The 23,746-nt window shown below is 51.3% G+C and overlaps 1 protein-coding gene across 3 annotated transcripts; it reads right to left on the reverse strand.

Annotated features, from left to right (window-relative positions):
- Nucleotides 1–9,969: 9,969 nt before the first annotated feature.
- GUCD1 (guanylyl cyclase domain containing 1) lies at nucleotides 9,970–23,144 on the reverse strand. 3 transcript variants are annotated; one of them, XM_030336188.1, is made up of 7 exons: nucleotides 22,937–23,144; nucleotides 17,678–17,762; nucleotides 16,731–16,896; nucleotides 15,464–15,555; nucleotides 13,170–13,411; nucleotides 12,555–12,650; nucleotides 9,970–12,465 (listed from the first exon to the last, which is right to left on the reverse strand). In XM_030336188.1, the coding sequence occupies exons 1-7, from the start codon at nucleotides 22,977–22,979 to the stop codon at nucleotides 12,371–12,373; spliced, it is 819 nt and encodes a 272-aa protein (XP_030192048.1). In that variant the 5' UTR covers nucleotides 22,980–23,144; the 3' UTR covers nucleotides 9,970–12,370. The 3 variants fall into 3 exon arrangements, with proteins under 3 accessions (XP_030192048.1, XP_030192047.1, XP_030192046.1); XM_030336187.1 differs by lacking the exon at nucleotides 12,555–12,650 and having other exon boundaries at nucleotides 9,970–12,462; XM_030336186.1 differs by lacking the exon at nucleotides 12,555–12,650.
- Between the last annotated feature and the right edge of the window lie 602 nt (nucleotides 23,145–23,746).

The following is a 23,746-nucleotide window of genomic DNA, read 5'->3' on the forward strand; positions in this document are numbered from 1 at the left end:
TAATTCCCCTTATCCATTTAGCCCATCCCCCCTCCCATGATCCCTCTAGCAACCCTCTATTTGTTCTCCATATTTAAGAGTCTCTTATGTTTTGTCCCTCTCCCTGTTTTTATGTTATTTTTGCTTCCTTTCCCTTGTGTTCATCTGTTCTGTGTATTAAAGTCCTCATATGAGTGAAGTCATATGATATTTGTCTTTCTCTGACTAATTCCGCTTAGCATAATACCCTCTAGTTGCATCCATAGTTGCAAATGGCAAGATTTCATTCTTTTTGATTGCTGAGTAATACTCCATTGTGTGTGTGTGTATATGTGTGTGTGTGTGTGTATATATATATATGTATATATATACATATATATATATACATATATACATATATATGTATATATATAATACCACGTCTTCTTTATCTGCTTCTTTTTTTTTAGTATTTATTTTTTTATTTTTGAGAGACGGGGGGGAGGGGGGGGTGGGAGGGGCAGAGAGAGAGGGAGAGAAAGAATCCCAAACAGTCTTCATACCATTAGCACAGGGCCAACGTGGGGCTCAAACCCACAAACCACGAGATCATGACCTGAGCTGAAACCAAGAGTCAGGCGCTCAGCTGACTGAGCCACCCAGGCGCCACTGAAGGAAGCACTTCTTAACTCATTGACGCCAACATTATGTTGACATCAAAGCCAAAAAAAGACACTCCAAGAAAACAAAACTACAGAGGAATATCCTCTATGCATACTGATGCAAAAATCCTCAACAAAGTACAGTTGACCCTTGAATAATGCAAGGGTTAAGGGTGCTGACCCCCTACACACTCAAAAATCTGATGTATAACCTTTGACTCCCCAAAATTAATAGCCTACTGTTACCAGAAGCCTTACCAATAACATAAATGATGGACTAACACGTATATCGTATGTTACATGTGTTATATACCATATTCTTACACTAAAGTGAGCTAGGGAAAAGAAAATATTATATTTTTTAATTTTTTTATTAAAAAAATTTTAATGTTTATTTTTGTGAGAGAGGAGAGAGAGAAAGAGAGAGAACATGAGTAAGGGAGGGGCAGAGAGAGGGGGAGACACAGAATCTGAAGCAGGCTCCAGGCTCTGAGCTGTCAGCACAGAGCCTGATGCAGGGCTCAAACTCACAGACTGTGACATCCTGACCTGAGCTGAAGTCCGATACTTAACCAACTGACCACCCAGGCACCCCAGGAAAAGATGTCATTAAGAAAATCAGCAGGAAAATACATGCACAATACTGTACTATATCCAAAAAAAAATCCAAACATAAGTGAGCCTGTGTAGTTTAAACCTGTGTTGTTCAAGGGCCAACTGTACTAGTAAATTGAATCCAACAGCATATTAATGGCTAAATTAGTCTTATTTCTATTGTTTCCTTTAGGATAGGTTAAAGAAACATGAACATCTTGTCAAGAACTGGGAAGAATCTGCACTCTTACCCTGTTTGGAAGCTGACAACTTAGCCAACCTCAGTCTCTTGGATGCTAGCGGAAGACACAGCACTCCTCAGAGGCAAAGGAGTTTTTAGTACAGCAGTAGCAGCAGCCAGAGTACCAGCACTGTGTTATGGCAGTTCTCCGAGCCCCAGTTCCCCCAGGACGAGACAAAAGAGGGCCAAGCAATCCCTGCACATGCAGTGGGTTGCATTAAGAAGAGAAAGGGAAAGAGGGAGAAGAGCTTAAAAAATTCTAATCTTTTTTACTGGAAGGTAAAATATGCCTGCCCCTTGTTCTAAAGGCAGACACTATCTCTGTCTACCAAGGTTGCAAGAACACCTGCATTTTGCTTCAGAGGGAGACTTAGCTCTATCTCCTAAGGCTGTTGGCTCTACAAGTGTCCTTGAAAACACAGTCCAGGAAAACACAGTTCAAGACAAAGGCGTTCATGGTTTTAGCTCATGAGTCTTGCAAAAATTTGAGAAAAGTGAGAGACCTACAGCAGTAACTTCTAGCAATGTCCATTTCTCATTTCTGCATCATCTTGACTTCTGGCAGTTTCCCCATGAGTGTACTACTCGATCAGTCACTCTGATTAATTTGGCCGACAGAGGCTGGACCATATCAGTTCCATTTGTCTCATACGATTTCATTAATTTTATCCATAGGACTTCAAGGAGAATGAGCCCAACCTGCAAACTAACCTTAGTCCTATCTCCTAGGGTCCTCAACCCAACAGCCTGGACAAATCGCATGAACCATGAAGGTCTACCTTAGAAAGCCAAGTGGCTTTCTCAAATATTGACCTTTCCACTTGGCTTAGGTCATTAATCCAGGTATGACAGGATATATTAGATGCTGTCCAATCTCCACCCTGGCCCACAGGAAGAAATCTAGGCAAGATTATTATCTATACCAACCTAGCCAGTGACCTAATACTGATCTGAAATGCCCTCCTGGGCCAAGGTGGTAACAGTGATCACTTCTTCTAAAATCAAGGATAAATGTTGCATCACTTTTTCTAATCAGATGACTACCATCATGGGGATATCTGCCCACAGAGTGCACATAAATAACGAGTCATTTACTGGTCCAGGAAGCTCCCCTGAGTAATTGAGGCTAGCCTCATTTTAGTGAGATCTTCACAGTTGTCTATGGGCTACCCAATCTATTCATGGTATTTGCTTAAACAATTGAATGGATCAAAGATCTAAATGTAACAGCTAACCCTATAAAATTCTTAAAAGAAAACACAGGAAGAAACCTTCATGACACTGGACTTGGCAGTGATTTCATGGGTTATGGCCCATGACCAGCATGAAGATGCAAGACACCGTTTTGGGGGAAGTTGGCAAGTTAATGCCTGGCTTCCATACAAGTACAGTCATCAGAGCTCCCGTGGTGTCCCCAGAAAGAAAGTGTTCTCCACAAGTTTTGAGGTCCCCCAAGTGGGACCTACATCAGTCAAGGCACAAGTTGATACCTCTCCTGTGGCGTCCTGACCAGTTGGTAGGCCTTCGGTTTCCCAGTTAGCTTGAGTAATTGAATCTAATCCTTGTATTTGGAAGGACTGTCTGAGGGTAGTCAGTCCAATCTCTCCTGTTTGCCCATGCCACCAGCTGGGTGACACTTGTCTTCTCCATAGAATGGCTGAATGAGATCTATGGAGACAGCGGTTGGGAAGACATCTGGTGGCATTGCAGTTGTTTCCCCTGGGAGATTGCAAGAGCCAGGGCTATATCCCCTGTGTTGTGTTTCCAATGGCCTTCTGGTAAGGTTAATAGGAATGGTGATCAAACTGTGGTCAAAGCCATCTGGTTGGGAAGAAGGCAAATCCCTGCAATCGGTTATGTTTAACATGCTTGCAAAAGTTTGGGAATGTTACACTGGGGCATACATATTTCATAACGAAGGCTCCGGAGGCAATTATGAAAGACAAGGATCATTAATGATGAATGCTTCTCCCTCCCTAGCTTGTAAAATCTAAGCTCTTTCCTATCTAGGTGCCAAAGTTGCCATTCCTCCTCCAAAGTCAGTATAAATTCCAATAGCTAAAACATCACCTTTTTTTCCCCAGTTACCCCTTTCTCAAACCCCTAGCCTTTGTTTGGAAGGGTCAGGTGCAAGAGGAACAAAAACATTTTTATAAAACGCACAGAGACCTGTTATTTTCCCAACTTCATCCCACATGGGCCACCATAGGGGGTCTTGGCAGGCAATGTACTCACCCAAGTGGTCATTGTCCTTATGATCTCTGACCATGTCAGTCCAACAGGAGAATCCAAGCGGCTAAACCAGAATCAAGTTTGAATTCCTAGGCCTCCCTTCAACTGGGCTGTCACTTTAGTAGAACACATGCCAAACAAGCTGGCCTGGAGTTGTTCTTAGGAAAAAGAAAGAAGCAACATTCCCAGGAATCATCAAGTTTAAATCCCCCAATCCAGGGCGCATGGGTGGCTCAGTTGGTTAAGCGTCCAAGTTCAGCTTGAGTCATGATCTTGCGGTTTGTGGGTTTGAGACCCGCATCTGGCTCTGTGCTGACAGCTCAGAGCCTGGAGCCTGCTTCAGATTCTGTGTCTCCCCCTCTCTCTGCCCATCCCCTTCTCATGCTGTCTCTCAAAAATATATAAACATTAAAACAATTTTTTTAAAATTAATCCCCCAATCCAAACTGCTTTATGAGAGAGAGTAGACCAGGAGGGAGTGAGGGAGATAGACTCAGAAATATATATATATATATATATATATATATATATATATATATATATATATATATATACACACACACACACACATATATATATATATACACACACACACACACATTGTTTAACATGTTTAGTAACATATATATGTTTATTTTCGAGAGAGACAGCAAGAGTGAGAGCGAGAGTGGGGGAGTGGCAAAGAGAGAGGAAGACACAGAATCCAAACAGGTTCCAGGCCCCTCACTTTGAGTGCCTAGCCCAATGTGGGGCTCGAACTCACAAACTGTGAGATCATGACGTGAGCCAAAGTTGGACGCTCAACCAACAAAGCCACCCAGGTGCCCCAAACCCCTTTTTTAAAGTTTATTTATTTATTTTGAGAGAGAGAGCTTAAGGGAGGGGCAGAGAGAGAAGGAAAGAGAGAATCCCAAGTAGGCTCCAAGCTGTCAGCACAGAACCTGATTTGGGGCTCGATCCCACAAACCGTGATATCATAACCTGATTCAAAATCAATTAAGTCATGGGGCGCCTGGGTGGCGCAGTCGGTTAAGCGTCCGACTTCAGCCAGGTCACGATCTCGCGGTCCGTGAGTTCGAGCCCCGCGTCAGGCTCTGGGCTGATGGCTCGGAGCCTGGAGCCTGTTTCCGATTCTGTGTCTCCCTCTCTCTCTGCCCCTCCCCCGTTCATGCTCTGTCTCTCTCTGTCCCAAAAATAAATAAACGTTGGAAAAAAAACAAAACAAAACAAAATCAATTAAGTCAGGCACTTAACTGAGCAGCCTGGGTGCCCTTACTCAGAAACCTTTCTGAGTTGATTCTTTCGGCATTCCAGCATTGGATGGGTTTATCATTCTTGTCAGCTACCTTCATCTGCATTGCAAACCCAACTGGAGGCAGTAAGAGCCCGAATACTTGGCAGTACTTCTTCTATGGCTTTCTGTAGGAATTTGTCTCATGGGATTCTCTCTGAGAGGGCCAAAGCTTTTTTTCTGCAGGCAGAACCTACTGCAAGAAAATCTCTGGGAACTTTTACCATGGTCTCCTAGTGTGGTTAAGGCTGGCATGAGAGAATGCAGGAAGGGCTGAGCGGATAGAGGGCCCAACTGTGCCACTCCTCCTTGGCAAGCACTACGTGCTCCAATCCCTCATTGCTCAAGCAAACCAGCCGAGGTTCCAATGATCCACCTGCTTTCTTCCCACAGCTGTTTTGAATTCCCTATCCTCTAGTCTCTGTGTAGATGTGCATCTCTATAACGGTTGTTTGAAAGGAATCACAACCGGGGTGCCTGGGTGGCTCAGTTGGTTGAGCGTCTAACTCTTGATTTCAGCTCAGGTCATGCATGATCTTGTGGTTCGTGAGTTTGAGCCCCACATCAGGCTGTGCACTGACAGCACGGAGCCTGCTTGGGGTTCTCTCTCTCCCTCTCTGTTCCTCCCCCAATCACATGTGCTCGCTTGCTCTTTCTCTCTCTCTCTTGCGCGCGCAAAATAAGTAAACTTAAAAAAAAAGGAAGGGGTCACAACCATCTGCGCACCCACAAGAGGACTTACTACTAGTTGTTACAACCACCAGATAATGCAGGATGCCTCCTGCCCACGGAGAGTTAACAATGACCAGTGCACCATCCAGGTAACTGTCTTGAACTTACTTGCAGGGACTAAGCCTACAGGCCGCTCTCCAATTCTTCTTCATTAACAGGCAATAGAGTGAAGGACTATTAATCACCTGATCACCATACAAGTTGGTCAATAAGTTTTGCTACTGATTCTCATGGACTTCCCATTAATGGCCTGCAAGGCCCACATTCTTTTTCTTCCAGAAAACCACGTCTTTGTGAGCATACCCTTGTTGCCAGGACTTTTAAGAACGATGATGGGCCTTATTTTCAAATTGGCCTGTCACAGTTTCATGGATGCTAGTAGAAGAGAACACTTCTGGATCGGAGAAAAGTTTATTACAGCAATAGCAGTGGCCAGACTACCAGCATTTTCTTGTAGATTTTCCAAGCCCCAGGGCCAGGGACTCTTGCACGTTCAGTGGGTTCTGTTACAGGAGAGGAACTCTGAGTTTGAAGAACCCAAATCTTTTATAATAGGCGATATATCTGCCTGTCTTTGGCTTGAAGGGAGATACTATCATGTCTTCCAAGGCTACTAGCTATATGAACATTCCTGAAAAGGTAGTTTAGAATGAAGGTAGCCAAGGCCTCTGCTCATGAGACATGCAAAAATGCTCCCACTCATCCTTGTAGGAGAGAGTGTCTCCTGAATTCTGCAGGACATCAAGGTTCAAATGCAACCTCCCTCTAAATGATGACCTCTGGCTCTGACAAATACAGGAAAGCCACTAAAACAGGTATTGTTAAAGATCTGCTGCCGACCATTCATTCACACACTTTGTCAAGGACATACTAGGTGTTAAGGGCTGGGAGCTACAGTAGAGGAGACAGGTAGACAGGATGATGTGGTTGGGGGGTGCAGGGAAAGGTACTCCTTTAAAAGTGGTGACACTGAGCAGAGCCTTAAGGGAAGAAAGGAGTTTGGCATGTGAGAGACACAGAGAGGAGGCCAACTTGGCCACCTCATGGGTCTGTTGTGAGATGCAAACATTAAACCCTTGTAAATCAAGGGGCTCTGAACAGCTTGGGGAGACTAGCTTACCAGATCTCCCAGGGCTGGGGGAGATTCTCAGGAAGCAGTATTCAGGATGCATGTTGAGGCAGATGGCCAGGGAGAGAAAAAAAGGAGGAAGTCCAGAGGTGGAGGGGAGGAGAGGATGGAGAAACCACTGGAGAGGCCACTGCACTGGGCCCGTGGGAGTCTCAGCCTCCATTTCCTGGCACTGAGGTTTTCCCATGAACACTTAAGTCCATGCTGGTCCCATGACTTGGCCCGTGGGACCAGCAGCACAGCAGGATGATGTCTCAGTATCTTCCTGGCTTTCTCAATTCTGTTCTGACGCTAGAGGATGGGCGCAAGTCCGTGATGTGTGTCCCTGGATACTGAGCTAGAGGCAAGTCATCAAGGAGAGCAGAATCTGCACTCTTTCGGAGTATTGGGGCCACATGCCAGGTTTTCTACCTGGAGGCAGAACCCCAAGGGCCTGTGGCAGCCCATCTCTAGCCCCAGAACTCAGAATTCACTTCCTGGCTCTTCTGGCATTGGCTTCTCCCCTCCCAGGGTCACCAGGGTTTGCTTCTGACTATGGTCTGGGAAAGCAGCAGTGGTGGGTTTGGGTCTAGCTCTGTCTATAGCTTGTTGAGTGATGACTTTGGACCAGTTGCTCCCTTCGCTGGGCTGCACTCTCCCCCTCGGACTGGACCAACGGTTACTCAAGTGTCAGCATGCTTCACGGGATACTAGTGTTACACAAGAACAACTGTGGCTAATTGGGGGAAAACCTAAATAAAGGGAGTCCCCTTGCTGCAGGATTATACAGAGCCTTTTCTGTACATCCTAGATCTCCCAGAGGGGACTGTAGGTAGCATGCAGTGTTTGCCAAGCTGACCTGACCAGGGTACCCTGTTATACAGAGCTTCTCACCACTGATATATTCTGAAGGGCATGCCTCAGGATGTGCTAGACCAGAGGTCTCCAGGGGTATTCCTAGCTCTGTTATGAGATTTAAAAAACGTAACCACCAGAACTCCCGTGATCCTTGCCTCCTGTATCCTAGCCCTGTGTAATCCCCAGTGTATACTGGATTTACTGGTGCACTTCTAACAAACAGAGTCCTGCAGAAATGATAGGATGTAACTTTTTTTTTTTTAAGTTTATTTTTGAGAGAGAGAGAGAGAATGTGTGAGCAGGGGGAAGGGCAGAGAGAGAGAGAGAGAAGAGAGAATTTCAAGCAGTCTCTGCATGCTGTCAGCAAAAAGCCCAATGTGGGGCTTGAATCCACTAACCATGAGATCATGACCTGAGCTGAAAGCTGAAATCAAGAGTCGGACACTTAACCAACTGAGCCATGCAGGTGCCCCATTTTTAAAAATATGTAGTTATTTATTTTTGAGAGAGGGAGAGAGGGAGAGAGAGAGCAGGTGAGGGAGGGGCAGAGAGAGATAGGGAGACACAGAATCTGAAGCAGGTTCCAGGCTCTGAACTGTCAGCGCAGAACCCAACATGGGGCTCGAACCCACAACTGTGAGATCATGACCTGAGCTAAAGTCAGATGCTCAACCGACTGAGCCACCCAGGTGCCCCTAGGATGTCACTTTTGAGATTAGGTTATTAAAAGGCTGTGGCTTGGGGCACCTGGGTGGCTCAGTTGGTTAAGCATCCAACTTCGGCTCAGGTCATAATCTCACGGTCTGTGGGTTTGAGCCCCATGTTGGGTTCTGCGCTGACAGTTCAGAGCCTGGAGCCTGCTTCAGATTCTGTGTCTCCCTCTCTCTCAGCCCCTCCCCCACTCATGTTCTCTCTCTCTCTCTCTCTCTCTCTCTCTCAAAAATGAATAAAAGTTAAAAAAATTTTTTAAAAAGGCTGTGGCTTCCATACTGGGTGCTCATTCTCTCTCTCTCTCCACCCCCTCCCCCAACTTTATGTCATTACCACTTGCCATATGATGAGGACACCCAGGCAGTCTGTGGTCAACAGCCCTATTCGTGAGCCTGGAAGCAGATGCCCCAGGATGTCAAACCTTGAGGTGACTGCAGCCCTGGCCAACAGCTTAAAAGGTCCCAGGCCAAAGGCACCAGTTCGGCTGCACCCAGCTCTCTGTTCTGTCCGGGCCCCTTGGCTCCGGTGGGGCCCCTCCCAGGAATCCTCAGCCTGTCCCCCTCTTATCCTCATCTGCATGCTCTGAGCAGCCAGCTCTACCCAGTTCTTGTTACCTTATCCACATTTGTCCTGGTTCAACACCTCCTTCATCGTCATTTTTCTCCCATAATTGTATTCAATAGTCACTCAGAGGCCCCAAGCCAGTCTTTCCCATGCCTGTCTCAACCATGATATGTGCATTCAGGATGGGGCCCCTTCCCCTAGGATGGGCAGAAGGCTCCTGCTGAAGCACAGAAAGGGGCCAGTGTTGTCGGTTACACATGCAGAATACGTGCTGTGCCGCCTGGCATACTCTAGCAGGGCACCCTGTCCTTGGCTGGTCAACTCCCTGATTGAAAGTATGTCTACAGGGCTGCTCTCTAGTTTGGAGAAGGGTCCAAGACCTCAGTCAGAACTCCTAATACATCCCCTCAATGTGGGGCTTGGGGAGGGGCAGAGCAGCAGTCAGTCAGGATGAGGTCCCAGCTGGAGACTGGGACCCTACCCAAGAGGCCTGCTCTGGCTCTTTCAGCTCTCTGTGGGACCTGGGGCAGGTCCGAGGCTGCCAGATATGGCAGGATTTACACACATGTCCTTTTTTTCAGAAATAGAATCCTTATCAAATGTAACACTAGAAGACCCCAATATCTACCAAGTAAGGGGAGCTGCTGACTGGGGGTGGATGGTACAGGGAACACTGGAGTCCTGCCCACAGGACTCCCCCCATCTATTGCCTCCTATGGGCCCCACCGTCTCCCTCATTTGATTCCACCACCCCCCAGACCCTCCTCCTGCCCAAAGCTGTGTGCCCTCCACGCCCTCTCCAAGAACCACAGTCAAGCTTGGCTCTGACGCCCTTCTGCCCTTCTGTTTCTAGCGTTGCCTACCTAATCCTTATATGAGCATCAGGAGGGAGGCAGAACCGAAAAGCAGTTAAACAGGATTCTAGTCTGAGCTACAACCTGGTATGGCAGGCCAAGGACCTGGATTCACATGTGCTCATGCTGAGAATTTAGGAGGGAAACAAGAATTCACAAAGGTGGGCCATAAGCTGCCATCATTTTGCAGTGAGAATAATGTTTATTGAGAATGGCTCATTACAAACAAAATATATATATGTAGAAAATCTCTGCAATGCAAAAGATCCCTTTTGTCCCTGTGTGGCTGGAGTGAACAAAACCAACCGTCCAGTGTGGCTTCGCTGGGCCCCTAGCAAGTGGACAGGGGTCATGGGTGCCACATGCTATGGGCAGAAGTTCCTGAAGTCTGGGCTCTCTCCAGCCTTGTTTTCATGACATGTGCAAGAACACAACATAGCGTGGTTTGCATCCTACCCCCATGACCCTCCCCGGGCAGATGGCACCGTCTCAGGCACAGGTAGCTTTCTTGTTAATCTGCCAGATGACCTCTGGCAGGTGACCAGGTGACCTCTAACTTGTGGCCTGCCCAGGGACTGTTTCTAAATGTCACACGATGGACTGAGGTGCTGTGACCACTCTCCGTGGAGGCCGCTCTCCATGACAGCCCCACCAGTCATCCACAGCTTTGCTTCCTCATTGCCTTCCTTGATGCATCTATTCTTACCACAATTTTAGCCAGACCCTTCCTGAGGACGCCCAAACCTCAGCTGCCACACATGGTACTCCTGGGCGTGAAACCACAGTTCCCTGGGATCTTGGGCCACCCAGCATTAAGGCAAAAGAGACGAGACCAGTCTGAAGGCAATGCTAGTCTCTGAAACCAGGGTGGCTGACCTGTTAGCTAACCAGCTAATAGCGCCTCTGTCTCGGCCAAAGGCTGCATCTGGTGCCGAGGAGCGATTTGGCTGGGTGGTCTGACAGCCCTCATAAACAGAGCCCACCTCTGCCCCTCAGAGCAGCCATGGTGGGGAGATGCCAGCCGGCTGGTGGGAGCAGATGCTGAGCATGGTTTGCGGTCCAGAAGGATGGCAGCTGCCATGTGGCTCTTGGGGTAGCCTTGCTCCCTTGCCAATGACCGCTCATGAGGGGTGGGTGTCCTCAGCCCCTTTGGGAATGATCCATTTCCCTTAGTTTTTAGGTGCAGATCTGCGTTCAAGACCCAGGCCCACCACTGTCCTGGACATACTGTCCCCAGACTGATGGCCGGATTTTGTCTATAAAGTGAGGGGTCCTGGCACTCAGCCCACCAGCTGTGAGTCCCTTTCTCTTTGAAAGAGAACTTGGGCTGGCTTATCTGCCCTATGAAGAGAGGTGTCAGTGGTTCTGAAGTACCTGAATCTCACTATTATTGTCTTACTTGAGGGTGACTCTCACTCCCCACAAGTGAAAGCTTAAATCTCAAACAAAACAAAACAAAACAAAACAAATAGTCCATGCTACGTGCAGTGCTATGTGATCCTGGGCAGGTACCACCTTTCTCTGTCAAGAAAAAAAGAGACCCAACTTTCTGTGCAAAATGTCCTGGCATGAACACTGGGGTGGGTGGGAGGCCACAGGCTATCCCCCGCCACTGCCTCAGCAGTGCAGGCCCTAGCACCCCAGCACCTCCAGCACTGTGAGGCTTGGGGCTCCCCATACCCAGAGAATGGGCCCCACTGTCAGGGCTTAGGCTAGTGTCAGGAGGCCTCATGGGTTGGGGGGGGGGGGATCTTTGGGACTCAAGTAGCTGTTCTTGGCCCTCAGGGTCAGGCATTCTCAGAGTACATTCAGCCAGCAAGAGCCAGGGCCCTGTCTACTCCCCTCAGGGCCCTCCACCCTACAATGCTATAGTACCTGGAGGGTGCAGGGTGAGGGGTGGGGTTCAGGGTCCTTTTGGCCTGAGGCCCAGCCCTCCTCAGGGCCCAGAGGTCTGACAACCAGCCACAGGAACTTGGGTCCACGGGGAGGCGTGAGAGAGTGGCGGCATTCACCAAAGGGCACAGGGAGGTCTATAGCACTTCTGGGGGGACAGGGGGGAGAGCAGTTCCCAGCAAGGCCTGGAGCAGTCCGCAGCCCTGGGAGCTGGGGTTGGCTACATGGTCTCCAAACACACAGATGCCATCCTGACAAGCGGCATCTCCAGGGCTCAGCCCCCAGGTCTGTGGGGAGACGAGCTCAGCCTTCTCCACCTGGGTCTGGTTTGCAGGCAACAAAGGCACCCACAGGGCTGGAAGTCCCCTGGGCGTGGTTGGAGTCGGGCCTGGGGTCCCAGGGGAGGCTCTACTCAGATGCTCTGCGGAGGCCTCCAGCAACCAGCAGGTGTGCAGGGTAAGTGGCATGATGACACGCGCAACGCTGGTGGACAAAGCAGGCATGCCTTGGGCTCCAAGAATTCCCTGGGGCTTTGTCACATGGGCCAAGGCTGGATGCAGTTCTGCATCCAAGCCCTAGCAGCTCGGGGCCTGCGCCAAGGCCTCCTGAGTGGGCCTGACTGGGGTGTGACAGGGTGGGGTGTGAGGGCCTGGGCACACCAGGCTCCCGCCGTCAGCTGTCCAAGTAGACAAAGAGGATGTCCTCATCTGTGCCATAACTGGTTCTGGCCTCCTCGAAGTTACTGATGCTGGTGCTGCACATTCCTGCTGAGGGCAGGAAGGGCAGAGTGGGGTCAGCAGGTAGAGGGGGGTGTACCTGCCTCACTGGCGCCCAGGGGAGCTGGAGGACATCTCACCATGGCTCACTCGTCTGGCCACCCTTTGCCACTCGTCTTCCGTCCCCAGGAAGCCTTCCTTGCCTATTTCAGGCTTCATGAGCTCATTCTCTGACCCTTCCCCAGTTTCGAAGATGGAGAAGGTGAGGCCCAGAGAGGGGAAGAAACATGTTTGAGGACACATGGGGTAAGTGTGCTAGAGTGAGGACAGTCCTTCCCATTCCCCAGGACAGTGGGGAGCCCTTGCTGGATCTGGAGCAAGAGCTGGAACTGGGCAGACCTTCCTCTCTGACAAGTATGCTTGCTAGCTGTCCTGGGAGGGCTGGAATGAGGGAGATGGCAGGGACCAGGGTGGGGGGACAGCAGAGTAAGGATGAGGCAGGGCCCTGGGCAGCAGTGTGGGAGGGAGATGGCCTGGCCTGGTGTAGCAATGACCAGGGTGTGGAGGCTGGCAGGGCCTCGGGTTTGTGGCTGCTCTGCGTAGGCCAAAGAAGCAGCGCAGATGACAGGAGCTCAGGAGGAGCAAAAGTTTGGGGAGAAGGCAGTGAGGGAGGTCTTGAATGAGAAGGAATCATGGGGACTGGACTGTGAATGCAGCCTGCCCCACCCACTCTCCCCAGCCCGCCCAGCACTCACGGTCAGCATAGGCTGGGTTGTTGTAGAAGATGCAGCCAGTGGCCCGGTTGTAGCCACGCAGAACAATGAAGTGGCCCTGGTAGTCAGGGGTCCGGCAGAAGCAGCGGTGGCCGCTGGGGGCGAAGCAGCAGTACTTCACAGGACTGGAGCAGAGGTCGCAGTGCAACACCCCAGAGTTCACCAGCACAATGGCCACGTGGCCCTGTGCCAGGTGCTCCTGGATATCCTGCACGCTCACTGTGCTGTGGGCGGGAGGAGAGTCAGCTGGCACCATCGGGTCCCATTCCCCATCTCTCAAGTGGACCCCTGCCTGGATCACAAAGCTTGGGGACATGGCTGACTTCCCTCCCTCCTGAGCTCTTTGCAGATAGGAACATCCTGCCTTGTCACTATGGCCCAAGCTCAGCCCAGGATTCAGCATGGGACCAGTGCAGGGGGTGGGAGAGCTCTGAATGTGCCCAAGGACCAGCTGGCCCTGTCACGTCCTTCGAGGGGTGGCAGGAAGTCAGCTCCAGATGAGACCCTGTCAAGGGCCACTGGATCAATACATGGGACCCCACCTCCCACCCTGGCTAGTGAAGTTTTTTTTGCTGAGCACCCTCCTTGATCATTTACCCTAAATCACATGCTTCATGGCTTCATCAGTTTTAAAACCACATGCTTCTCGGGGCGCCTGGGTGGCTCAGTAGGTTAAGTGTCTGACTCTTGGTTTTGGTTTAGGTCATGATCTCACGGTTCGTGGGTTTGAGTCACGACACTGTGCTGACATTGCGGAACCAGCTTGGGATTCTCTCCCTCTTTCTCTGCCCCTTCCCCACTCGTGTTCTCTATCTCAAAATAAATAAATAAGAACTTAAAAAAAAAAAACTTAAATAAAATAAAGCCACATGCTTCTCTGAAAGGACTATTTTTCTTTTTGTTTTTTCTTTTCTCTAAGGTTCCTTGTGGCAGACGGGGCTGCCCACGAAGGGCTGGTCAGCAGTGTTTCCAGGGGACCCCCCACTTCAGCTGAGCCAGCTGCTCCCTGAGGCAGACTATCAGGCACTGCCCCATTCAATGCCCCACAAAAAGCAGCAAATCCAGAAGGGGAGAGGGGCTGTGGAGTGGTGGTTCCCTAGGCTATGGGGGCCTCCTTCCTCAGCAGTCTCCTCAGGAGTGGCAACGTTAGCACTACATGGCCTGACCCAACTCCAGCCCATGGCTAAGTCACAAGGCGCTTTGGTTTGGTTGCCTCAGCCTGGAGAAAGACGCCATTTTTCCATTTGGTCTTTGAAATGAAATAGCTGGCTGAGTTCCCGATGGTACGTACAAGAATGGGATTTCAACTACAGAGAAAAAGCGGGGGCTGCGCTGGAACAAATGCATCGTGCTTCACGGAATAATTGGGTGTGGAAGAGCCAGGTTTGGATCACAGCATGGCCGAGTTGCCGAAGGTGACCATGGGCAGCTCACACTATTTTTCCCATCCTCAGTTTCCTCACCTGAGGAATGGGGACAGCACCAGCTTCCCACTCAACAAGATAGCACATGTCAGGTGCCACTAAATAAACATTTGTTCTTTTCCTTCCAACGTGTGCTCACGTGGCTGAAGGATGTGTGGAGACTTTTCCCATTTTCCCAATTACCTATCATGCAGTAGCATTATGTTAACAATGAAAACATAGGTCTGTAAAGAACAGGAAGACCTGAGAAGAGTGGTCTAGGGGAGCCCAACCAGGATCAAAGCTAACATGCCTGAGCTTGGAGAAGAAACTCATTAGATTCTGAGGAAGTTACTTCCAGGATCTGCCTGAATCGTGTTCCTCACGTATAGCTGAGAAGGGGGAGACCCACATAAGGTCATAGCAGTCTGTGGAGATCTGAGAGCCAGGCCTCCCTAGAGACCCTACACACTGGGCTGTCCCGTTACTCTCCATCACCGTGCCAGCATATTCCTTAGGCTGTCACCCCTTCATTAAGGTTCCTGTGTTCTGTCTCATGCTACCATCTGTGAGCAGACTGAGGGCAGGCTGGAGTCTGTCTTGCTCACTTGTTTCTCCAGCCCCTGCTCGTGATCCACCTGAGGCCAGAGTTTTGTGTAGCCACATGTCCCCATTTTATGGATGGAAACAGTAAGGCCTAGGAGCCCAAGTCTGTGTGCCCTTAGCCTCAGAATTGGCCAAGATTCTGGGTAGGAAAGCCTAGTTCTGCCTGACTGCCAAGTCCCTAGCCTTTCCTGTACATCATCCCAAGGCCTCCCCCATAGTAAATATGTGGGTGAGTAGGTGCACAAGGAAGAGTGAGGGGAGGCTCACCATTTTTCCACCAGCACCTTGCAGGCCTTGGCTTGTGCAAACAGCTGGTTCACCCGGGTCTCCTCTGTGTCAAAGTGCTTTCTGTAGAAGGACTGAAGAGGGAAGAGCAGGCTGGAGGGGATGCCTGTCCTGGCTGTCCTCACCCCATTTGGATGAAGTAAAGAGCATGTTATGGAGTTAAAGATGGTGAAAGAGGGGATGAGCCCGGCCTGCTAGGGGAGATGCAGCACACCCGGGCAGAAAGCTGCGTCTGTCTCAAGCCGGCAGGATGGCTGGCCAGAATGCACAGGACCACACAGAGGCATGAGGAGGACGCTCAGGAGACAGGTAGGCAGTTGAGCTCAGGCAGCCTAGCTCCCCCAGCAAGGCTAGTCATCCCTGGGCTTGTGAACCCCAAGGACATCAGTGGAAGTCTGTGGTAAATGAGCAAAAGGGGTGGCTGAGCCCACCCAGATGCTCCTCCACTGCTTGGCTTAGCAAGACGAGATTCATGGGACATACTTTATTTGGCATAGGGGACTTAAGGGGGCTAAAGCCCTCAGGGCGGAGGCAGGAGAGACCCTGTTCTTGGGTTCTTTTCTCTGCCTTGCAGCCACAGTGATCAAGCCGGATCCATTAGCGTTCTTCCCCTGGCCTGGAAGGTTCAAAGGAGAGTTAGGTTGACTGGCACTGGCCACCATGTGACAACCCTCTTGCCAGCGAGGCCAGGAGAGACTGTGTTCTGCCAAGTTTTGGAGCCTGGGCCGACATGTGCCTCTGCAGCAGGCAAGACTGGCTCTAACTACACGGGTTGGGCGGTGGGGGTGCACTGGTATAATGGCGAGGCTATGTTGACATTCTATTTCAAAAAGAAAAAAATAGGAAAGGTGGCATTTTAGTTTTTCTTCCTGAATAGCAATTACCCAGATTGGAGCCGGCTGTCCCTGTGACAAGGAAGAAAATGGGCAAGTGGCAGCAGGGTGAGGTCAGAGTGACATGCTCAAAGGCCCTGGACAACAGGAAGGAGGGACACAGAAGGCAGCCTGAGATGCTCCCCTGCACATCATCAAGTGCTCTTAAAGGTAGGCAGCTCTCACTACTTAGATGCTTTGGGCAGGCTGGACCTCAAGGTCACCCGGTCTGACTGCTTCGAATGTCCTGCCCACTGGACATTTGCTGCTGTTCCCCGGTCTCTGTGCACCTGTGTGCCCACTCGGGTGTCCAGGCCTTGACCATACCCTTTTTCAATTACTGGGCCTGGGTGATGGCCTGGCAGTTGAGTGCTCACCTGGTTCTTGTAGCCCTTGTCAACGCCCAGGGTCTGTGTGCAGAAACGGTGCCTCACGCCAAAGTGGCGCATTAGGTAAGCCAGGTCAATGGTCCAGATGCTCCTGGTTAGTCGCAGCTCCTGCAGGGCACTCTCAAACTCATTGTCGTCCAGCTGGCCCAGGTACCTGTGGGCAGACAGGCTGCTGAGGTTGGCTTGCCAAGCTGGCTGGGGTCATCCTCCTCCCAAGGGCCCACCAGCCACTATCAGAAGGCTCCATCCTTTGTCATGATCCTACATCTTGTCTACTTCTTGGGCAGAGCGTGAGGCTGCCTGGGGCACTGTGTTGGCCCCAGAGTCGAGGATTCTGCTTCTTGAGTCTCTTGCAGGTTGTGTGACTTTGGGTAAGTTGCCAACCACTCTGGCCTCATCTCTAGGATGAGATGCTTGGACCACATCAGTGGTTTTCTAAGTTTCAGACACAGAACCCTTTTGTTGAACACTGTCTTTCCTGGAATTCCAAGATATAAAACAGGTATGGGAGAGGTTGCTCTGAGGTTCCTGGCAGCTGCCTGAAAAATCTCCTACAAGGAGATCACTATGGTCCCTCTATGTTCTGATGCCTAAGGTTCCTGTGATATTCATTCACATAGCCTTAGTTCAACAGTCGGCTCCCTAGTGACACAGTCACTAGGGATCCTGAGGTTGGAAGGTCCCATGTCCCTGTCATGGGGTCACTCTGTGGGCCAGGCCTGGGCACCTGGGTCTTCCTTGGCTATCCCCCGAGCCTAGTCCACCCTTTGCTTGCTTTTGCAGATGGAACCAAGCCTGGATGGAAGCTGGGCCTCCTGTAAACCCTAACCATGAATAGCCATATGGATGATGAATCCCACCCAGGTCTCGCCCTGTTTCTCCTTCCAGCCAGAGCAGATGGTGTGGATGGGGAGAGTCTAGGCCTGAGCACTCACCGCAGCACCATTTTGGAGCAGGCCAGGCCGCAGTCCCAGTGGTAGAGCTGCTGGATGATGGGCACGGGCAGCTGCACAAAGTCTCCTGTGTGGAAACACAAGGAAGTCACAGACCTTTGGCATTGTGCCTGTCACTGCCACCCCCATTGGAGCCACCATCATTGGCTCCTGCCCAGATCCAGTAGGGGCTGTTCAGAAGCTGGTAAACAGCCTTTCAGGTGCCCCAATCCATTCTCCTTACAACAGCAGTAATCTCCCCAAAACAACCAGTCAGAGTAGGCCAGCCCTGCACAAAACCCTGCCAATGGGTTGGTTCCTGCATCTCTTAGGACAATGCCTTCATGGCTGCTGCCCCAGCACCCTCTGCCTTCTTGCCTCCCTCATCCTCATTGGGCCTACCTCTAGGCAGAACATTCACCTGCTGTGATCCCTTATGCTCCAGGACCTTTGCACACCTCTTCCCCCTGCCTGAACTCTCCTGGCCTCCCAGGTGCCTGACCTAACTCCTGCCTTTGGGTATCACTTCTCCACGATGTTGCCTCCATCATGCATAGCCCCCCGCTACATGCACTCACAGACCCACAGGCCTCTCTTTTAGAGCACTCTTTTTGGTGGGACCTCTGAGGAGGCTGGGACAGGGCAGGCACATGGGAGATGCTCAGCAGATATTCAAGTCTGAATTCATTAGGCCCCTCGTGGTCTACCTAACTCCAAAGCCCCCCAGGGCCACCAAAGTGTGAAGTCCATGGGTAGAAGGAAGGGATAGTGTCATGTAATCTGTGTATGTGCAACGCTACCCTAGGTGACCTCTCAGTCTATTCTTGCCATACAGTGTGGAGCAGCAGAAAGTACCCAACCTAAGCATTTTAGCCCCAGCTCTGTCACAGGCTGGCTGTGGGCTGAGCAACTGACTTCCTCTTGCTGGACTGAGTTTGGCTATCTCTAAAGTGGGGGACTTTGGTCTGATTCTGTCATTCAATCAACAAATATTTCCCAAGAGCCTAGCACCTGGATGTGAACTGGAGATGTGGTGGTAAGTGACATAAACAGATCCCTGTCCTGGTGGTCAGCAACAACAAGCAAGTGTAAGAGAAAATCAGAGGGCTAGTCTGGGGAAATGGTGGGGGTATGTCTTAGAGAGTGACAGTGAGGAAAAGGAAGACAGAGGGGAACAACATGCACTGAAGTGCTAAGGCAGGGGCCAGCTGGCATGTGGCCTATTGGAACCTCCTACTCTGGGATCCCACAATCTGGACAAAGTTCAGAGTCTAGAGAAATGGGAGGGACTTCACTTCAGCTATCACCACTCACTGCTCATTCATGACACCCACTCAGCATGTGAAAACCCAGCCCACATTGTTTCCTCATCTTGGGAGTCTCTGGGGTCTCTTCTGAACCCATGACCTGTCTGTGCAGAGCTGCGCCAGAAGCTGGCTTGCTATGCCAGCCCTGGCTCCCGCATGTAGCAACCAGAAGGGCCCTGATGTCTCTCCTGGCTTTTCAACCTGCTGGCCTTGTCTGGGCAGTGTCTTGCCTGGAGTGAGTCCCAAGCTCCTATGCTCCTATGTCTAAACTCTCCCCAGCCTGCAAGGTCTGGCGCAGATGTCAGGTGCCTTCTCTGATCCTAAGCTGGCCATGCCTTTTCCCTCATCTGCACTCTGTCAGGCCAGAGTTCACGCTTTGGCTCACAGGACCCTTGCATTGAATTTGTTTGTGCCCTGCTGAGCTGTTGTACATTCCCAGGAGGCAGGGACCTGTGACTGCTCCTTCACTGTCTTATACTTGGCCTTTCTCCCCCCATTCCTCACCTCCAAGGGCAAGCAGCAGGGTGTATGGATGGCAGGATGGTGTGGGCGAGTACAGGCCTCTTGTTGGCTGAGTCACTTGAGGAGAGGCATTTGGCCTCTCTGTGCCTACTTCTTCCTCTATGAAATGGACCGCCACAGATGCCAGTCTGCAGAGTGCTATGAGCACTCAGGGCAAGAGCATGTGTAAAGCTCTTTGCAGGTGCTGACGTGAATGCTGCCCTCCATCCAGGGTGGGCCTGGTACACTGAGCCCAACTGGGCTGAGGTTTTTGTTCCCTCCTTCCCCTGACCCCTGATGCCTCTAAAAGGAACCCAGGCCATCATTCAAGGCCTCCCACATTTGCCTCTTCCCACTGCCATAGATTTAGTTCTGAGGGCTCAGTGCAGCCTGACTTCTGCCTATCCTCTGTTCCAAATTCTACCTCCAGCTCCTCCCCCATCTGTACACAGTAGCCAGAGGGATCCCATCCACAGGCTCCCATTACTCTTAGAATAAAGTTGTCACCCCATTCCATGGCCCACAGGGCCCAGCCCAATCTGGGCCCCACCAGCCTCACCTTGGCCCTGACACCTCATGAACCCAGTTCCACCCAGTGACCCTGGGAACCCATCAAGCTTCATTCCACCCCTCTGCAAATGCAGCAGTCTCTGTCTGGGACTTTCCTCTGCAGTTCTCAAGGCCGCCCCTTTTTGTCATTCAGGTCCCAGCTCAAATGCTCCTCCTCTGAGAGGATTTTTCTGACCATGCCTTCAGGGGAGAAGGACCCCCTTCCCAGCATCCTGTTTGTTTCCTTCATAGTACTTAGCAAAATTAATAAGAAAAATAAAAATAAAATAGAGTTACTCCATCTCCCCACAAGACTGTAAGCTTCCTGATGACAGTTTGCTAATCTTGTTGACTGTTATTCCCAATGCCTAGTGTCTGATGCTTAGCAGTAACTCAACAAACATTTGTTGGAAGAAATGAACTTATTAAGCAATCAATGTGTGCTACGATTTGAGAACACTAACTAAATCCCAAGTCCTGCTCTCCAGATCATATTCTTTTTTTTTTTTTAATTTTTTTTCAACATTTTTTATTTATGTTTGGGACAGAGAGAGACAGAGCATGAATGGGGGAGGGGCAGAGAGAGAGGGAGACACAGAATCAGAAACAGGCTCCAGGCTCCGAGCCATCAGCCCAGAGCCCGACGCGGGGCTCGAACTCACGGACCGCGAGATCGTGACCTGGCTGAAGTGGGACGCTCAACCGACTGCGCCACCCAGGCGCCCCTCCAGATCATATTCTTAAAAATTCCCTGCAATGGGGGACGCCTGGGTGGCTTAGTCGGTTGAGCGTCCGACTTTGGCTCTGGTCACGATCTCATGGTTTGTGGGTACGAGCCCCATGTCAGGCTCTGTGCTGACAGCTCGGGAGCCTGGAGCCTGCTTCGGATTCTGTGTCTCCCGCTCTCTTTCTCTCTCTCTCTCTGTCTCTCCCCCACTTGTGCTCTGTCTCTCTCTCAAAAATAAATAAAATGTAAAAAAAAAAAAAAAAAATCCCTGCAACGGGTTGAGTGGAGAGAGAGCAGGGTGCTGTTCTCTTGTGGTGGAAGGTGTCGCTTTTCAAGAATCCTTCACTGTGGCAATAACCCACCTTTTTGTTTCTCTCTACATAGGCTGTTTACTCCCCAGCCTTTGCTCTTGCAAATCCCTTGTCTGGAATGTTGTCTCCCATCTCTGAACATCCAAATGCTCTGGTCTCTTTCCCTCTCTGAGCCCTTCAATATGGAGTATTTGATGTGATCGTGCCTGCCTTCCCCACTGGACAGACTGAGAATACCTCAGTGGCAGGCAGGGACAGGGTTGCATTTGCCTCTTCCCAGCCCTTCGACACTCATACATGCTTGATGAATGGAAGGTGTTTTTCCAAAAAGGCCTTATCTCTTGAGATGCCTAGGCCTACTTGTCATGGCAATGCCCCAACCCCCTCTTTAACCCCCACCCTGGCTTCCAGACTACGGCCCTCTGTTCACGGTTCCCTCCTCACTCTGTGGCCCAGGCTCTGGCACTGGCTAGCTGGGTCATCTTTGGCCAGGCTTTGACTCTGTCTGTGCCTTCCCCTATTCTCAGCTATAAATGTGGCACAGGACAGCTGCTCCCTAGGGCCCTTGTGTGCTCTTCCTCTTCTTGCCCTGGTCCCTAGAACCCCTTGATTCTGAGGCCGCACAAGACTAAACACTTCCACATGGCCATCTCCAGTCTTGGCATGGGCAAGTTAGCCCACAGGGATCCAGAGCTACTGCTGTGAGAGAGATAAGGGGAGGCAAGGCCTTCTAAGTCCAGAACTGCTGCCAGATGTTGATGCTTGGAGCCAAGGCTTTGTCTCACCTGAAAATAAGGTTTGCCTGTTAGGCCCTGGCCTGGCTTCAGTTGGCAGCTGTTGCCAAGAAGGTAGGTAGCTCATTGGTCCTGAATACTTACCTCCTTTCAGCTCTATCTGCTTGTGTGCAAAAGTGCAAGTAACAATGGTAACCTACTTTACAGGGTGCTTATGAGGATTAATAAGGCACTGCATGTAAACAACTTAGCACAGTGCCTGCTCAGAGAAAGCTCCCTATGAATGTGAGCTATTACTTCACTGAGACTCAGGAAACCAAGTGTCTGATCCAAGATCACAGAGTTAGATAACTGGAAGAGTAGGGATGCAAAAATCAGGACAGCATCAGACCCTATGCTCTGCTGCATTCACAAAAGAGACCCCTCTCTGGTTGTGACACCAAGCTCCCTGGTGTCTTAGGGTTGGGTCACACATGCTCTTGACCTCTCCCTTGAGTTGGCACCTCACCTCAGAGTTTACTAGCACTTTCTCTTTCTAATCAACCCTGAGAACAGGAATCTTTGCCTTTCCCCTCCCCCACTCAGCAAAGCAAACTGAAGCCCAAGGCACTAAATTTCAGTCTTGGTTTCTGCCCCAAAGAAACTCAGGCCACCTGAGGGCAGAAGGAACCAGAGGGTCAAGAACTACTGCAAGACAAAACGCTGACCCTGGGAGGCCAGGGTAAGGGGCACACCCATTGCTCTGTGCTCTGGGCCAGGTCCCGGCCCTTCTAGGCCTCAGTTACCCCAGAGTTCCGGGAGGGGACGGGATCTCCAAAGGCGGCTCCAGCAGGACTTTTCGCTTCTGGGCAAGGTGCCGCCCTTGCCTCGAAACCAGGACCCTCCCACCATGACCGCTTTCAGAGCTGACTGGGGGTCCCAGCCCTAAGAGTATTAAGAAATCCCAAGTGACCCGGGCTGGGGATAAGCGGCCAAGGCGGGAGTGTATACACCTGGCCAGGTGTCGCTCAAAGCCCTACAGCCCGGCCCGTGCGGCGGTCGGCCCAAGGTCGCGCGACCGGACCCTGCCCGCGCTAGGGCGGAGTCCCCCTCGTTCCCCAGGGTGAGGGCTGGGCCCTCGGGGAGGCACTGACCGGGCTCGAGCGGCGGCCCCGCTGCCTCCGCCTCCGTCCTCATGACCCGGGCCGCGCGGGGCGCCCATGGCCCCCGCCCGGCGCCGGCTGCAGCTTCGGCTTCGACTGGGGCGGGAGTGGGACCGGTGCGTGTCAGGTTCCTCCGGCGCCGCTGCCGCCGCCACTGCCACCGCCACCGCGGTGGGGAGAAGAGGAGGCGGTGGCAGGGCCGCCCCAAGCCCCGCCCCGCCCCTTCCAGGCTTCGGGTCGGGCCCCGCCCCTTTCCTAAACCCCACCCCTTCCCTGCCTCAAGGAGGCCCCTCCCCTTCTTTTCCCCTCCCCCGACTTCTATTCCTAGAGGCCCCCGGCCTCAGGATCTAAGCGGGTCCTGGCTAATGGCAACGTCAGCTCCCTGTGACCCCGCCCCTTTCCCCTCCACCATGCACAGGCGCGCAGGCCCTTCCCTGCCTCCGTTCCCCGGAAGCTCCGCCCTTTTTCTTGAGCACGGCCCCGAAGCCCTATCTTTCCACGAGCCTTGGTTCCCCAGAGACTCTTCATCTTCGCAAACTCCGTCTCTTCTCAGCGGCAGTTTCTTTGCTAGCCTAAGGCCAGGTCTTACCCGTACACCGCGGGGTTCAAGAAGACCTAACACTACTGCGACTCGCTGAGGGCCGGCTCTGGGTCGGCCCCAGCTCTACTCTCTATACCTGTTTCTCTACTCGTACGGTGAGATACCTCGCCTTACTGAGGGCTCCCCTTACCTGGCAGTGCCGGTTCCAAAGGTTAAATTGTGAGGGGAGGTCCTGGCCCTCGGCCCCTCCACCTGTTGTC

This window comes from Lynx canadensis, chromosome D3, assembly GCF_007474595.2.
Source record: "Lynx canadensis isolate LIC74 chromosome D3, mLynCan4.pri.v2, whole genome shotgun sequence".
NCBI lineage: Eukaryota > Metazoa > Chordata > Mammalia > Carnivora > Felidae > Lynx > Lynx canadensis.

Coding starts and splice junctions, on each gene's coding strand:
- GUCD1 (XM_030336188.1), bottom strand. CDS start 22,979: ATGAGGACGGAGGCGGAGGCAGCGGGGCCGCCGCTCGAGCCCG. Junction 16,897..17,677: donor TGCTCCAAAATGGTGCTGCG/GTGAGTGCTCAG, acceptor GTCTGCCCACAG/GTACCTGGGCCAGCTGGACG. Junction 12,466..12,554: donor GGCCAGACGAGTGAGCCATG/GTGAGATGTCCT, acceptor TCCTGCCCTCAG/CAGGAATGTGCAGCACCAGC.